The sequence below is a fragment of the Aythya ferina genome (genome assembly GCF_964211825.1).
Source record: "Aythya ferina genome assembly, chromosome: 1".
Lineage (NCBI taxonomy): Eukaryota > Metazoa > Chordata > Aves > Anseriformes > Anatidae > Aythya > Aythya ferina.
Genome location: NC_140296.1, coordinates 98,623,111 through 98,640,834, shown reverse-complemented (window position 1 = coordinate 98,640,834; position 17,724 = coordinate 98,623,111). Strand labels below are relative to the sequence as shown.

General features: G+C 39.7%; 1 protein-coding gene across 5 annotated transcripts in view; it reads right to left on the bottom strand.

Moving 5' to 3' along the window:
• Positions 1-17,724, bottom strand: part of CHODL (chondrolectin) — a 37,529-nt gene that overhangs the window by 15,943 nt on the left and 3,862 nt on the right. For 4 of the 5 annotated variants that reach the window (XM_084532871.1, XM_084532868.1, XM_084532872.1 and 1 more), the window contains exons 2-5: positions 6,565-6,877; positions 5,731-5,888; positions 2,479-2,526; positions 2,025-2,108 (exon numbers count right to left, since the gene is read on the bottom strand). In XM_084532871.1, coding sequence (XP_084388997.1) covers positions 2,025-2,108; positions 2,479-2,526; positions 5,731-5,888; positions 6,565-6,877 — 603 coding nt within the window. The remainder of the gene's footprint in view (positions 1-2,024; positions 2,109-2,478; positions 2,527-5,730; positions 5,889-6,564; positions 6,878-17,724) is intronic. The other variant, XM_084532869.1, reaches the window with a different exon arrangement.

Genomic DNA, 17,724 nt, shown 5'->3' with positions numbered 1-17,724 from the left:
TTATAACACTATACAGATAGGGTACATATTGTGAAGACTTTCTTACCCATTGTTCTCTTCTGAACATATTTTCACTAGCAAGGATAAAGGCTGGGTTTGTTTGTTAGTGTTAGATTAATCTTTGTGTTTTGTTTGTTTGTTTGTTTTGTTTTTTAATAGTAATATAAATTTCAAAACACAGTTCATCAATATATCTGTTCCTCTGGAGTTGCAAACAGTGGGAACATCAGTTGGGAAACTCACTCAAATCCAGCCAACAAATGTGGAAAGGGAGTGCCAACTTTCTATAATACCGTGCTGTAATCCTGTAAAACCCTGAGTTGCTTTTTAGAGTTGTTCCATTCCTTGAATTAAGGCTATGTTACTACTCTTCAAGAACTGCAGGGCATAGGACATAATTCAGGACATAAATTGCTAAATGAAGTACTTGAGAGCATTATAGTAAGCTCCTAGGCATACATTTGCAAAATATCAAGCACCTTCTTTACTACTTTCAGCAAAGCATTTAACCACTCTTGGCATGTGGGGTTGGTGTTGGACCGGCACTGTTTAATGTTGGTGATATGTACAGTGGGATCAAGTGCACCCTCAGCAAGTTTGCCTATGACACCAAACTGTGCCATGCAGTTGACACACTGAAAGGAAGGGATGTCATCCAGAGGCTTGAGAGGTGGGCCCGTGCAAACCTCCTAAGATTCAACAAGGCCAAGTGCAAGGTCCTGCATCTGGGCCAGGGCAAACCCAAGCATAAATACAGGCTGGATGAAGAGTGGATTGAGACGAGCCTTGATGAGAAGACCTGGGCGTCTTGGTTGATGAGAAGTTCAACACAAGCCAGCAATGTGTTCTTGCAAATCAGAAAGCCAGCCATATCCTGGGCTACATAAAAAGAAGTGTGACCAGCAGGACAAGGGAGGTGAGTCTTCCCCTCTGCTCTGCTCTTGTGAGACCCCACCTGGAGCCCTTTGTTCAGCTCTGGGACACCCAGCAAAAGAAGGACATGAACCTGTTGGACTGAGTCCAGAGGAGAGCCACAGTGATAATCAAAGGGCTGGAGTACCTCTCCTATGAAGACAGTCTGAGGGAGTTGGGGTTGTTCAGCCTGGAGAAGAGAAGGCTCCAGGGAGACCTTATACCAGTCTTCCAGCACTTAAAGAAATTTGCCTACAAGAAATTGCGAGAGGGACTCTTTGTCAAGGAGTGCATTGATAGGACAAGGGGTAATGGTTTCTAAGAGGTTAGATTTAGATTAGATATTAGAAAGAAATTCTTTTCTATGAGGGTGGTGAGGCACAGGAACAGGTTGCCCAGAGAAGCTGTGGATGCCCCATCCCTGGAAGTGTTCAAGGCCAGGCTGGATGGGGCTTTGAGCAACCTAGTTTAGTGGGAGGTGTCCCTGCCCATGGTGGGGGGTTGAAATTAGACAATCTTTAAGGTCCCTTCCACTCCAAACCATCCTGTGATTTTGTGTGATGTTTGTTAAAATACAGGGTATTTCAGGACATATGACATGGTGCTTAATCTGCAGATAACCGAAAACTTCATGCTGTGTCTGTTAGGAAGGATTCCTTTGTGCTGTCTTTGTGATCCCCAGGCATCAGATATAAAAAGATAAGCACCATATGTTTGTTTATCATGTGGGGTATGAAGATGGAAGGAGATGAAGAGACAAGGCATTGGCTATCACAGCCCTAGAAGGAAATGCTCCACAGCTGGATGAGGGCTGGTGAAATCTTACATCCTAACAGAGACTCACCTGCGTCAGAGACAGCAGTGCAGATTTCAAGGACTGCTAAACTGCAGGCTTGGATCAAAATCTGGGGGGACATGGAAATATTTCTTTCCACAGTTACAAGTAGAACCACGTAGGACTCTTGAAATCAACTCAAAAGTGTTCTTCTTCAGGGCACTCTCTGGGGCGACAGATTACTTCCTCCCATAGATAATAATGGAAGTTGTTAATAATTAACTGAGTCCTCTGTTAATGTTTTTACCATATCTCTAAATTCTTATGAGCACATTACCTGTTTCAGTAGCTATAATGTGATACTGATCTTCTGGTTTCTGTGTGTCATATGGATTTCCTGCTGGCACTGTTGGAAAAATACCTGGAAAGAATATCAGAACTTTTAGGAAAACTGTGTGTATAATATATAGCTCTTATGTTGTTTAATAAATTAATCATAATTACATTTTCATTTACATTGGAAAAAATAATTTTCCCAGGATTAAACTGCTGCATATAAGTGCGTAAATTTTATTGCAAAATTGTGCTTGTATCTGGAACAAGAATTATGACCAGCAGTATTTAAAATGATAGCCATATATTTGTAGCTATTAGTCTCTATAAGATACATTTTTCACATGTTCCAGTACTAACCTATGTCTGTTAAACGTGAGTAATTTTGGAGCGTCTGGTAAATTATCCTTATAGTTATTTATTATTGCAATTAAATTCAGTGTATCAGAATTTCTTACCGTAATCTGGCTCTGCTCTGTCTCCTAATTCTTTTTCTAAGACATTGTCTGTTAAATCAATATTTGAAATTAATAGTTAAAGAGTTAAATGTGTAATAAAACAGATACTTTCATTGTTTTGCTTGTGGTATCACAGAAATAGATATATTCTCCAAAATAATAATTACTTACCTTTTTCAGCATTCAGTTTTCTTACCAAAGACTATTTGCATACTAGTGTCAATTCAATTCTAGTTCATACTTCCCCCCTCCCCTTTGAAAAGGGCTATATAGTTAATTGAAATTCTATTTCCTGGTGGCATCTGCTAGGTTATTGGCTTAATCACTGAATCTCTTAATTTCTTGTGCTAAATAAAACTCTTAACATATCCAAAGTTTCATTTATGCAGTTGATACTAAAACAGTACAAGAAAGGAAGTGTTCTTGATTAATACTTAAGTCTTATTCAGATTTTTAAAATAACGCCTAAAGAATGTTGGCTATAAAGCATAATAAAGAAGCTCAAGTTTTTGAGGTCAGATGTCAGCTTCATGTAATTTGGCAGCCCTAAATGGGCAGTGGTTTCTGATGTATCACATAAGGAAGTGAAACTACCAAAATAGGAATGATAGTATCATATTCCTTGTAATGCATAAGAAACTGAAGGACCAAATCATGGCTTTGAGTTGTACTGCAGAGGGTTATAAGTTTACTTATGGTTATTACAAAAAAAAATAAAAAAAAATTATAAGGATTACAAAAATAATAACCTCACATTGAAAGGATGAGCACAGGAGTAGAATCTGCATGATATTTTGAATACCATATCCTATTATTAATATAATAGTGCTACTAGCCTGCAGCTCCAGGTGTCCTGATAAACTAAAAATGCTAAGAGAAATCAAAGAGGCATTAATGCCTAATAGAACAAAAGCAATTATTTCATCTCCTCTGGTAAAAACTGGCTACATTTGGCCATATATAAAGAAAGATAACAATAATACCACTAAGAACTGAGCTGTTCACTCTAGACAGCAGAAAAGGAGATGAGTTTTTAATTTGATTGTATAATCAAACCTACAGGAGCTGGACAGGAACTAAAAGTGGTTGCAATTACCAACCTATAATTAAGTTTAAGATCAGTGAATGAACAATATGATTTAAAGCCAGACTGGACATTGCAACAATGCTTAAATGCTTAAACATGAAAGTGACTACCAGAAATGTAGTTGCTGCTTGAGTAAGACTGCCCAATGAAGGACTACTCTGAACTTGCTACTGATAAAATCAGATGCAGCTACATCATGAACACACACAACCTCTCCATTTTGGCCTATGACTGGTATCATACTCAGACAGGAATGTTGTGAAAAACAACACGCTCAGATAATAAATTGAAATTCAATGTCCACATGTCACCATAACAGTCCTAGTAAATTGGCTGCATTTTTTTTATTACTAATAGTTGAAGTTGAAGCTATTACTGAAGCTATTGGAGAGAACAGGAGGGTCTTTCTTAAGTCTTCCTGGGTTTTAGATGGCAAATGTAATTTTCTTACACTGCGGTATTTTCTTTAGGTAGTGAAAGAAATGTTATGTACCTGTTTATATACATGTATACATCTATTCTTTTCTTCCATGTGATACAAAACTATATTTCTGGAGAATAGTCTTTTGCTGACAAGCACAATTCCAATGAAAAGTAAATAGCTAGGATTTTGCATTAGTGTATTTAGATACATAATAATGTCAATAATAATCTGTCTATTGTTTGCCTTATTGATGTAACATTCCTCATTATACACTAGTGATTTATTTATACATGGTGAAAAAAAAAACAAATTCATTTTCATTGTTACTTTTATCAGTTTGTTTTCTGGAAACTCAAAATATCCAACACTTTTTTTTTCTGATAGAGAAAGCAATAGGAATTAATGTCTTTATCAGATCACAGCTGTTCAGTAGTTCGCTGGTCAGTAGTTCGCTATTGTAGAATGATTATTCCACTTAAATTTGTTTGTTTTTAAAGATTGAAATATGCTTGAAACTGAGACTTTTTAATCAAACTTACATTTTTGGATGTTATAATTTTGCTATTCTGCTATTTTTATAATAAAAGTTGTTATTATTTTATTTTATTCTCTTATTTCAAAAATAATTGTGATCAGCTGTGGAAGTGATAGAATTTTGCAGATCACAGTTCCTTGAATGGCCTGTATGACCAACATGATCACCAATCACCAAAAGACAAATGACAAATAATAGACACTAATAATTTTAGAAGAAACAAAAGAGAGTGGGGTGTTAAGTGTGTGAATATATCAAACCTTCCAAGTATTCAGTATTTACTTGCAATATTAATTGCCATTTTTAACACCATTAAGACAATAGACAGTGACACAATTTTCTATCCACCAAAGCTGGTGGAAGAAAATAACCTGAATCTCTAAAACAAATGTATCATCTCCAATATATAGAAAACAGTAGGAAATACTGCCGAATTAGGTGGGCTAAATAGCTACTAAGAGTATGATTTCAAATGCATTCTGACTTCCAGCTTAGTTTTTGAAAAGCAGGCACACCACAAATTATTATTTTTCATGTCCTTGTTCTGATTGCACTGTGTTCTAGGTTATAGTTCATGTTTCCTCTGCTGACTTATACAGAACCTATGTCATGTCTGAAAGTACAGCCAAATTGCCTAAGATCTGTCTTTTTCTGTCACTATCTGAACTAGTGTGCATCTGCTTTTTGTATCTACAAATCTACAAGTGTAAATGCAGATTTTTTTTCCTGCTGTTCTGGACTTGCTATTTTTTTCTTTAAGCCAAAACTCTTAGAAATAGTTCTCATATACATACATTGGTATAAAATATCAGAGGTATGAGGTTTAATTTTTTGCAATAGGCGCAAGAGATGCTCTTGTCATCCTACTTGACAGCAAGCAGAGGAATTAGAAAATGGCCATTTAATATACTTAATGGAGAATAAACTACTGAATGAGTTGAAGTAAACCTGAGAAGGCGTGATAGTGAAGCTAACCTTGAAAACATTCTTATTGCATACAGGTAGTTTTACTTAAATTATCAATAAATAGATGCATAACATCCTCTATTAATATCAACTCCACCACTCACACGGTAAAGGAATCAGTATCATGGGCAGGTCTAATGGTGTTATCACATGACATTTGCAGCTTCCCTCATAAAACAAGAGGCATTGTTTTTCTAAGAAAGGGTCACATTTATGAAATATGACTTTAGTGTCACCTACCTAGGCCATACTTGCAGATAAAATTGTGCTTCATGTTGCATCTGTCATCATTCCACTGATAAAGATATGGCCCTCCCAGACCAGGATTTGCAGTTGGCTGATGATACATCACAACACAGGCTTCACTTCCACAGGAAGGCTCATCTGTGTACCAATTTCTGGCAGTACACATAAATAAAAATGTTAAAAGCTGATGATAAATTTCATCAGAACATCAAGGAAAGCAGTTAATATCAATGAAGAAAAGTCAACCCCAGTGGCCCCACCATCTACAAAGATAAGCTGCATTTCCCACAACACCTCTGTGAAAGGAGTTTAGGGCCTAGGCTACAAATACCTGGATCTTAAAAATATTATTAATAAAAATCTGGCCAAAATCATCACTGCAGGCATAACATTCTGCTGTTTTCTTGCCCATTTTCATTCCCATTTGACTCTTACCTGCTCCTCTGAGCTGTTGTTATTCTGGCCTTTTTCTTAAGGAAATTAAAGTTTTATCAAAAGACAGGGTAAAACTGGAATGATTTGAATTAAATAACATGCATTAAATTACTTGTTGGCTGCCTGCCTGATCTGAGGAGGCCAGTCTTGCAGAATTTGTCTGAAATGGGAATAAAGACAATTTTAGACTGGACCTACACTATGCTATCCTTTCACAGATTGAATTTGAAAACCCTTGCTGCCAGCTCCCCTTTGGAGAATTTAAGGAGTCATGCTGTTAACTTCATGGGGCAGCAAGTCTTTCTGCTTCTTTCTCTACCGAAGACTTGCCAGGCATTTCACCCTCCATTTCTTTCCATGAAACCTTCTCAAGAAGCAGTTTTACAGACTTACCTGAATGGTGAAACACTTCCATCAGCCCACTGGTAGAGGTCAGGGCAAGCACTTGAGGTGGCTAGTCCATCACTGCTTCTCCACAACCCAATCCAGAAATCTCCATCAGAAATCCCGGAGCCTGACTTTGTGAGGTTTTGCAACATGTTCTCTATTAGTTGCTGCTCAGCTTCACTTTCTAAGCTCAGTAAAGCCCCGCCATCAATTTCACAAGCTTGGCGGGCCTCCTGAAAACCCACACGTCTAGACAAGTCCTGGAAATAAGCTATCTTGTAACAAGAATGTTTGAAGTCACCATAGCACACCTTTTGACCTGAAAAAAAAAAAAAAAAAAAAAAGGTGGGTGAGTATATTAACAAATATGACAAATGAGAAGAAGAAGAAAAAAGTACAGCATAGCATGAATACAGTGATGTAGAAGGAGAGTAGACTTTTTCTTGAGCACCTCTGTGGAAGGACTTATGGTGATACAGAGACACTGCTGGAAACCTTAGCTTGAATGTAACATAGCTCATATCCCACTAGTACATAGGAATCTATGGCTTTCTTCCCAAGGTTTCTTAAACTGTCTCTGAGAAACTGAAAACTCCCACCGACTTCTAGAAAAATATTCTCTTCTTTAATGACTGTACCATCAGGTACTTTGGTTAAAGCTAAGATTTGGAAAGTAGCTTTTTGTATCTATTTCATTGAAATGTGCCAGCTCCACTTCTATTTGGTAATCAAAACTATTTGACCAGGAAAAAATTTAAACTTCTCAATTTTAGTGGCAGGAAGAAGCTAACACATTCTTGGTTCTGACCTTGAGAGGCTGCTTTTACAAGGACTTCATAGCTACTCTCTACTATAGCATCTCTAAATACAACCTCTAAGTGTATATGGAAAGAGAGCATTGGTTTATCTAAGGGTACCTGATCAATTACTTCTTCAGTGCAAAAAGGAATAACAAAAAAAAAAAAAAAAAAAAAAAAAAAGAGAGACATGAACAAAATACATAAGCAAAACTGGCAGACAAATGTAATAGAGGAAAAGACAAGAAAAAAATACTTGTTGGACACCAGCTGCAGGGCAATCAAGAAACTCCATGTAAACAGGATTTAGCAACTGATAAGGATGCAAACCTGGGTGACCAGGATGTTGGGGGAGGGAGGGAGTCAGTGCGATGATGCTCACTGCGGAGGGACTGTGCAGGGTTAGAGACTGGGGAGGAACAAGGAGGAAACAGAAAGGGGTATAAAAGCAGCTAGTCATGTGTAAAATGGGGCCAGTCAGTATGCTTGCCTGACTGAACCCTGCACCTCATGACTGCAGTCTGTACTGTCTTCTTATTAAATCTTTCCTTAATTATTTCTCTATGTATTCTCACTCTCTGTCCTGTGCATAGGTATACTTTCAGCATCAGCTCCTGGAGCAGGCAGCATCTCTAAGCCAGGCCCCTATCACCACCACCAGGAGTGGCGCATGTCCCAAAAAAAACAGCTTCTGGGGAAGGCTAACCTGAGGCGAGTGCAGGGCTACATGCTGGCAGCTGGAGTGGGGCCACGGGTCACAGCCTGTGCACCTGGTGACAGCTGCTAGGGGGTGCAAGTGTCTGTGTCTTCCCCAGCCTGGTGTGGGTTGGGTGTGCACATGTATTCATCATCAAACTTTAAGCTGAACCAGACAACAAGTAGCAGAGGCATTAGGTCCAGGGCAAGGGCAGAGGTTCAGTGCTGGTATGCCCAAGGGGACTTGCAGATGTGGTGTAGATGAGGGACGAGTGTGTAAAGTGAGCTTCAAGATGGGCCAGCTGGCAAGTAGGATGCCTGTGAAGTGGGTAATGGGTCTGTGATCAGGATCCAGGCTGGGTGCTAGATACACAGAGGGACTGTGCTGGTACTCGAGGGCACAGGTGCCAGGCAGGGTGCTGGGTAGAAAAAGGCCTTACTGGTGCTTGAGAGATCTGCTAATGTGTGCATGCTTGTGAGCTTGAAGAGTGCTATGTGTGTGTGTGTGCACACCTGTTTTCACTAGGGCCCTTCTGTCTCTGTGAGCCTGAGGAGGAGTGGACACAGCTGTCTGTTTATCTATAACATGGGTCCCACATGTGGGTGCTGCTGAAGGCAGAGCCTTGTCTGCAGCAGTCTGTGTGACCAGCCCTGTCTGTGTGTCTGTGGGACACAGCTTTGCTACAGGTTGAACCTGTAAATAGGACAGCTGCAGCCACATCGCCCAGCCCCGGCAGGGACCCCAAGCACCAGGCTGGACTCCAAGGACCAGGCAGGAGAAGAGCAGGAACAAGAGGTGCTGGAGGTGGCAGCCACACTCCTAACACAACCACACTCCTAACACAGCCAACAGAAGCTCCAGACATTAGCAGATATTGCAGTACTATCCAGATACCACAAAAAATCCCTAAGATGCTTTCAAAAATCACTTGATCTACTGCATTCACAAAGGTTTTCTCTTGCCCTTCAGAGTTTTGTCTGTAAAGAATAAAAATAAATAAATAAAAAGACAAATGATGAAATAATGTCTTTTCCTTCCAGTTATTAGGCTGAGAAAGACAGATGCCCTTTTTCTGAAATGGAATTTCAACTAGAGAGATTCTCTACAGCTTATTCAACATATACAAGATGTGGTATGAGCAAGCTCACTTTGCTGCTGCTGGACTCCAGTGAGTTTATTTGGAGGACATGGGAAGGGTTCTAAAAAGTATGTAAGGAAATAAACTAAGCACCTTTTAAAAGATCAGTTTTTCCAGTCTGTTTTGTTACCATTGCGAAATAAACTCTCCTACATTTTTTCAAACTAAATAAGAATTATTCAAGGATACCAATGTAATAAGAACTACTAGACATTATCTAAATTACTTATAAACCAGACATTTTTATTTATTTATTTATTTATTTTCCTGTAACATTGAATGTAGAAAGAGCCATAGTCCTAGCTGGGCAATGGTGCTGAAGAATCAAGGTGAAGGCACTTCATTACAGATGCATATAAAATAATGTGTTTCTTCATAAGACTGCTTTGAACAAAATGAAAAAAGACCCCCTATTATCAAAGTAACAAAGTGATAAGTCTAAATGCTCAAAAGTGTGAAGTACAAGAATGAAAGCTGCATATGAAATCACAGCTCAACTCATTTATATATAATGTTGCAGTTCAAATTTTCCTAGTGTTAACACAAATTTATTTTTCCCAGGAGCTTTGTATCATTGACAGGATGGAGCGCACAATGAGGAAGGAGCTGTTCAACATTCTGATCCTCATCACTGGGTGAGTGACTATGGCTTATCGCCAAAGTACACATATGTACATAAGAGTGCAAGATTAGCACTGAATTATGTAAAACAGTAATCGTTTATAAGGAAGTGGACCACACCCATCCCTGTAACTAAAGATTGAATTCAAAGCTTTAATTCAAGATGTATAAGCAGATTTAAGGAGGTTCCTTTGTCCATCATCTTGCTGTTTCTATTTCCCAGACAATTTTTAGAAAAACTCCTATAGAAATCTTTCATTTGGTGCACATGTTCTCCTTGACATTAAGTAGTAAATTCAGGTAACAAAACAAGCAAATTCAGGTAACAAAATATCTCCAACAGGAGAAATGGGTCCTTGCTGGCCAACTGACCAGGTTTATTCAGTGTACTTGTCTTCCAGTCAGGTGCATGTGCCACAAGGAAATTTAGGGTGCCAACTAGCACGTGCCATTTCTGAGCTGCTGTAGAGTGTGTGCCCATAAGCTCCAAGTTGCACTGTATGCTGATGCACCTTCCATATTGGACCAGTGTTAACAGCTCCATCACTGACACCAAGCTGAAGAAAACATGGGACTGTATAGAGCTGGGAGAAAGACAGGTACAGTGGCAGCAAACCGTGTAATAGGTGCTACTGCAACACTTGGTATGATGCTGTTTCATGAAGCCCAGTAACAGCTTGGCACTGTTAATGCACCCTGAGCCTTCTTGGCACCATCCAGAATACAGAAGTAAAGGCCTGGACCGTACCCAAGGGTTTATCTAAAATGGTTAGTGAAAACCTCTGTGTGAAGATTTGTACGCTATTATTCCTATATAATTCAGACTGATCTGAACCATTTTTTTTGTAGACAATATTGTTATTGCAGATATTTGTGCATTGTTAACTCTAAAATTCATTATTATAAAACTAAAAAATTGAACAAGTGAAACTTCATATACAAGCTAACTTTTAAGTTACTTCTCTTTCATAGAATCATATCCCAAGTTGGAAGGAACCTGCAAGAATCATCAAGTCCATTTCCTGGCTCCATACAGGACAATCCAAAAACCAGACCATGTATATGAGAGCATTGTCTAAAGGCTTCTTGAACTCCAGTAGGCTTGGTGCTGTGACCACTGTCCTGGGTAGGCTGTTACAGTGCCCTTTCATTTGTTGCCCTCTACACACACATATGCATAAAATAAAATTTAAGAAGCGTTTCCACTTTACAGGCTGATCATTTGTGCAAGAATATACATCAAAATAAAAACAGAAAACAGCAAGCAGGGAAAACAGCAAGAAATATTTGTGCTTAAGACCTAACCTGCGTGAATGAAGTGTGATGCAGAGTAGTAAGCTTTCTGGAAGAAGCTGTGAATATTTTTTGTTCCAGTTAATTTAGTTCCTGTGTTTAGGTAATAACCCCCTATGAATCTTTTCTTTCTTCTTTTAAAGGAGACTTTTATCTGCTGTTGTGGAGCTAGTTCAATGTGTTAATGGCAATCTGCAGTTGTGCATTAATAGCTGGCAAATCAGTTAACATTTTAGTGCTCTTCTCAGAGCACACTGAGATGTCAAGCTTTCAAGCTTCATTTTTTACAGCTTTGTCTCACTACTATTTTATGAACTACAAAGCAGAAACAATTTGCTAGTGAAAATGACAGAATGCACCACACTGTAAAGGAGATAAGTATGGAAACGTTAACTCTAGGCTATTTAAACTTTTTCTAATATCTTTATGGCAGTCAACACTCTTGTTAATGTTAATCCTAAAGCAACATTTGCTATTTCAACATTACTTTAATTCCAATTTTCTATCACAACTGAATAGAAATAGTTTTGAAAGCAAGTCTATTGGATGAATCAGGAAAAGATACCTATATTTATTCACTTTGCATAGTAAGTTAGGCCTTTGCAACCCTTCCACACAGTTTGCCCTAGGCTGTCTGAGATGAAAAAACAAACTTGAAAGAAAACATTGTTTCATCACAGCACATCCAGAAAGAAAAAAAGATGTAAATGTGTTTATTCCTCCCTTGAACAGGAGACCAAAGATCTAACTAGTGCAATTAATAAGATCTAAGAATTCATTCTCACTGTTATACCTTACAGATGCTCAGACAAGTTGATGTTTCAAACTACCGTATCTGTAGATGTGGAGTACTTATACCCTTCTTTACATGGAGTGTATTAGCTCCTTAATCCTTGAGCAACCTTCACTCTCCCAAGCAGGGCTGCTCAGATCCCAGTCAGAAGAAGGCATAGAGAAAAGCAAAAACATGCACTTGGCTTGCTGACATAAACCCACATCTTAACTTTTCATCAACACCAGAGCTCTAATAAGTCTGTTGAGGGAAGAGTGGTATGTTGAAGCAACAATTAATTGACAGAATGTTCCCTTTTTTCCCTCGCATTCTTGCACTGCAAAACTGCAAGGTTAGGTCTCCCCAGTTTCCTCATCAGAGAGCAAATCTGAAGGTGATTACGTTTTTCTCCCTTTCCTGCATACACCAGCCATACAACAAAACTCTGGCCTTGTTCCCTCAGCCCGCTTAGCCTTAGTAATTCAAGTTGCCTAGTGCAAAGAATCTGATTTAAATTCCTTTTCTCTCACTTTGTCTCACCTTCTCTGTAGCTAAAGAAAGCAAGTACTTGATCTCAGAAGTGCTAACCACCTTTGCATTCATATGGCTCAGTTTTCATCCTTGGGTGTCACACAGCAGCTCCATAATATAATGTTTTGGTAACATTGAACCAAATCTAGCTCAAATAATGGTAACATTGAACCAAATCTAGTTCGAATACTTGATACTTAGTTAAACTATTTCTGTAGGTAATTTTGCAAGAAAAAAAAAATATCCTTTGAGAAAAGGAGAAACAAGCAAATATTCAGCTGGTATTTTGATCAATTATGCCTCCATTATGTTTTAATAATGATGCCTCATTAAACAGAATCAGTAATTTCCTTTAGGTCCGCCATGACAGAATTCATGATGATGTCACTGAGGACAAAAATTACTAATAGAGTACCCATCTCAAAAGAGCCACGTCTCTAAGTGCACAGGCTCAGTTCCATCTACAACCCATTGGCCAAGAAGGGCACAAAGGTTATTTTGAGTAATGAACGTGACTCAGCTTGAGGTTTTGGAAATCCCAGATAAAAGACAAGCTCCCTGCTGGTAAATCCCATCTCCCTTCCTCTTGAACCTAATAAAATAACCAACAGTCCATGGCTCACTTCAGCTACCATTAGTGTTCACCTAGATTTGCAGGGAACAGTAGATGAATGTGCATAGCATGTGTAAAGAGTGAACAAAGGAATGTACAAAGCCTGCTGTAGAAAGTCCCCTGTTTTCATACTGACTTTTTTCTTTACTAGATAATGAATTCAGCAGAAAAAAGCAGAGGAACATTTGGTGCACAGAAATGTGGAACATTTAACACTAACCAGAATCCCAAAGGCCAGAATGAGGCTGATGGAGGCCTCTGAAAATAAAGTAACAAAGACATAGGGACTTCTGCAAAAGAGATCATGAAATAATAGCATGATGGAAGTCAATGTAAATTAACCAAAACATTCCACTGGCTAGATATATTTTTCTCCTTGTGTTATGAAGTCCAGGCTTGGTCTTAAACTTGTGTGTGTGAGCACATTGACCTCAAAGGCTGTGTAACCAGTATGCAGGACAGAGGGTGTTCCACAACAAGTCCCACTTTAGAATGTAGTCAGTAGGGGCTAAAAGGAATGAAAATTTCCTAGTCACAGTTTGATTCAAAGCTGATACATCACATCAACTGTCCCTTGTATCATTTAGTCATATTTTGATTTGTTTCAGCTGCTGGTCATGTTTTGATATGTTGTTGTTCATGTTTTACTGCATCATACTTGTATGCATCCAGTCTACTGAATTCAATTTTTGGTGAATCTTTTTTGGCACATTAGGTACATTTTTCCTCCCACCTTCTTCATATCTAAGTCTGCAGAGAGAATAGTCACTCATTGATGTATAGCTTTTTTCCTGGGTTAGGGTTTATACCTTAACTGGTTTATACCTTAGGGTTTATAACTTAACTGTATTGTACCTTAATACAGTTTCTCTAAAGTGATGTTTATTTAAAAACAAACAAACAAACAAACCTTTCAAAGATTCTGAGTTCCCTTTAAGTATTTATATAAAATATTTGAGGGCCATTTGTCTTTTAGGTAGCTGTACTTCAGGGAGGTATTTGTACAGGCAGAAAGTCCAAGTGCCTATCATATGGTCATTATCACATAAGTGAAGATTCTTAAGAGAGGCTGTCCTTCTCTTAAGCAAAACTTATCTATGACCCAGAATTTTTACAGTAATTTTCATAATAGAATCTGTTTCTTGATAAATTCTTATGCTTTAGCATGTAAAATGATAGATTATTTGGCCTGTGTTTCAGAAAGAACAGGAAGAATTTACTTGTCATTTTATAGAGGCTACCTATGCGTCTATCTTCAGCTATTAACCATTCCATATCCTGTGAATCAAAGATGATGATAAAGGCCTCAGATACCTGCCAAACACCCATCTCTAGAACTAACGCACAGAAAGAAAATGGGAAGAGGAAAGTTGTAAGAAAAGATACTGCATTATACTGTTCACACTGCAGTTCAGTACAATCGAACAGAATACAGAGCAACAGAAGAAGCATTTGTCTTAGTCCAATCCAGGTCTTATTTTCCTCTTTATAGCCATGGGAATTGATTTTTGGTTTATTTATTGCTGAAAAAATTTCTAAATACCAGCATTTGTTATTTATGCTGTTGTGTTGCCAAGTGCTTTTGGGGACAGGGAGCTGAATGGGTTATTTCTGAATAACAACTGCTCTCAGACAAATAAGACCTACACATTTACAAAAACAAGCCATCAGAAGGTGACAGTTCTGTTTGTAAAATGGCATTGGGCAGTGCTGATTTGGCAATTAAAGATCATTAGTTATAACTGCCCCCTTCACTAACACCTGGATTTTTCCATCTGGCTCACACAATTAAAATGACACTAGCTTATTTTAGATGTACTGGGAATTGCAATACCTGCCCTCATGAAAGGCTGTCATCTTCTCCAAGCAGTGATAGGTTTATTCACTTGTTTTACAAAGAAAATAACACACATTTATTTCTTCTAGTTAGCTTATCAGCATTGGCACACATGGTACACTGCTAACAGAGCTGTGAAGAAGTAGCTTGATATCACCATCTCATTATGGATGGTGAAATGTTGATTAGCTTCTAATTATCCATGCAGAAAAACATACAATTACAATTATATGAATCAATACAGGGTAAATGCATTCAACTAGAAAATAAATATCCCTTTTTATGAAACAATTAAGCAGTTTTAGTTGCTGGTTTGTGTGATATATAGGCAACAAAAATCTTTTAAGTATTTCACAAGCACTTCTCTCACCCCCCCTCCCCCCCATCAAATCATTAAAGCCCTGACAGTTTTTCTTTCTTTTAAGTGAAACATACCTACTTTTTGGCATCAGTTCTGTTTCAGATATCTAGCACATTGTAAATTTAAAGCCTGAGATCCATTTAGCTTCTCCTGTAATAACTGTTTTCCTTTCTTCTGATCATGTGAACTTTATGGGTACATATCACAGGAATGATCATGGCAGACAGACATTTGCTTGGATAAGGAGCCAGTGTATAGTTGCACTGTCCTTGGGGTTCATCATGCATATAAAGTGCTGACAGAGTTGCTAAGACAACCCCCTAAAAATTGCAAGTTGCCTTCCCTTTTCTTATGTGAAGGAGGAAAAGACTGATGTCAGACCTACTTCCCCCCCTTCTGTCTCTCATAGGTCTAGCAATGCTGTTCCTGCAAGCAACAGGCTCCTTGGCATTTTACAATATATACTCATTCTTCTGTTTCCCCAGCAATTAATTATGCTTATTAAAAGAAATCTACAAAGCTACCCAAAGTATAACACTTCATAGGTGCTAACAACCCTATTCAATTCCACAGATTCAAGCAGGGAGGCTCAGGAGCAGTCTGTCCCCACGTGCCGAAAGATGATCCAGTGTGGAAGAAGACCAGCCTGGCTGAACAGAGTTGTAGCTAGAGCTTAGGAAAAAAAAGAGGGTTTATGATCTTTGGAAAAGAGGGCGGGCCACTCAGATGGATTGTAAGGATGTTGTAAGGACGTGTAGGGACAAAATTCGAAAGGCCAAAGCTCATCTGGAGCTCAATCTGGCTACTGCTGTTAAAGACAACAGAAAATGTTTTTATAAATACATTAACATGAAAAGGAGGACTAATGAGAATCTCCATCCTTTGCTGGATGAGGGGGGAAATTTAGTGACAAGAGATGAGGAAAAGGTTGAGGTGCTTAATGCCTTCGTTGCCTCAGTCTTTAGCGTCAAGACTAGTTGTTCTCTAGATACCCAGTACCCTGAGCTGGTGGAAGGGGATGGGGAGCAGGATGTGGCCTTCACAATCCTCGAGGAAATTGTTGGCGACCTGCTACAGCACTTACATGTATGCAAGTCGATGGGGTCAAATGCAATCCACCTGAGGATACTGAAAGAACTGGCAGAGGAGCTGGCCAAGCCCCTTACCATCATTTATCAGCAGTCCTGGCTATCAGGAGAGGTCCCAGTTGATTGTTGGCTAGCAAATGTGACGCCCATCTACAAGAAGGGCCAGAAGGTAGACTTAGGAAACTATAGGCATGTTAGTTTGACCTCAGTGGAGGCTCATGGAGCAGATTATCTTGAGAGTCATCACGCGGCACTTGCAGGGCAAGCAGGCAATCAGGCCCAGTCAGCATGGGTTTATGAAAGGCAGGTCCTGCTTGACGAACCTGATCTCCTATGACAAAGTGATGTGCTTGGTGGATGAGGGAAAGGCTGTGGATATGGTCTACCTTGACTTCAGCAAGGCTTTTGACACCGTTTCCCACAGCATTCTCCTCAAGAAACTGGCTGCTCTTGGCTTGGACTGGCGTACGCTTCATTGGGTTAGAAACTGGCTGGATAGCCGGGCCCAAAGAGTCGTGGTGAATGGAGTCAAATCCAGTTCAAGGCCGGTCACTAGTGGCATTCCCCAGGGCTCAGTACTGGGGCCAGTCCTCTTTAATATCTTCATTGATGATCTGGACGAGGGCATTGAGTGCACCCTCAGTAAGTTCGCAGATGACACGCAGGTGCATGTGTCGATCTGCTCGAGGAAGGCTCTGCAGGAGGATCTGGATAGGCTGCACCGATGGGCTGAGGTCAACTGCATGAAGTTCAACAAGGCCAAGTGCCAGGTCCTGCACCTGGGGCGCAATAACCCCAAGCAGAGCTACAGGCTGGGAGATGAGTGGTTGGAGAGCTGCCAGGTTGGAGAAGGACCTGGGAGTGATGGTTGATAGTCAGCTGAATATGAGCCAGCAGTGTGCTCAGGTGGCCAAGAGGGCCAACAGCATCCTGGCTTGTATAAGAAACAGTGTGGCCAGCAGGGCTAGGGAGGTGATTGTCCCAATGTACTCGGCTCTGGTAAGACCGCACCTCGAGTACTGTGTTCAGATTTGGGCCCCTCGCTACAAGAAGGACATCGAGGTGCTTCAAAGAGTCCAGAGAAGGGCGACAAAGCTGGTGAGGGGCCTGGAGAACAAGTCTTAGGAGGAGCGTCTGAGGGAGCTGGGCTTGTTCAGCCTGGAGAAAAGAAGGCTCAGGGGTGACCTTATCGCTCTCTAGAGGTACCTCAAGGGAGGCTGTAGTGAGGTGGGGGTTGGTCTGTTCTCCCACGTGCCTGGTGACAGGACGAGGGGGAATGAGCTAAAGTTGCAACACGGGAGTTTTTGGTTGGATGTTAGGAAGAACTTCTTTACCAAAAGCGTTGTTAGGCATTGGAGCAGGCTGCCCAGGGAAGTGGTGGAGTCACCATCCCTGGAGGTCTTTAAAAGACGTTTAGA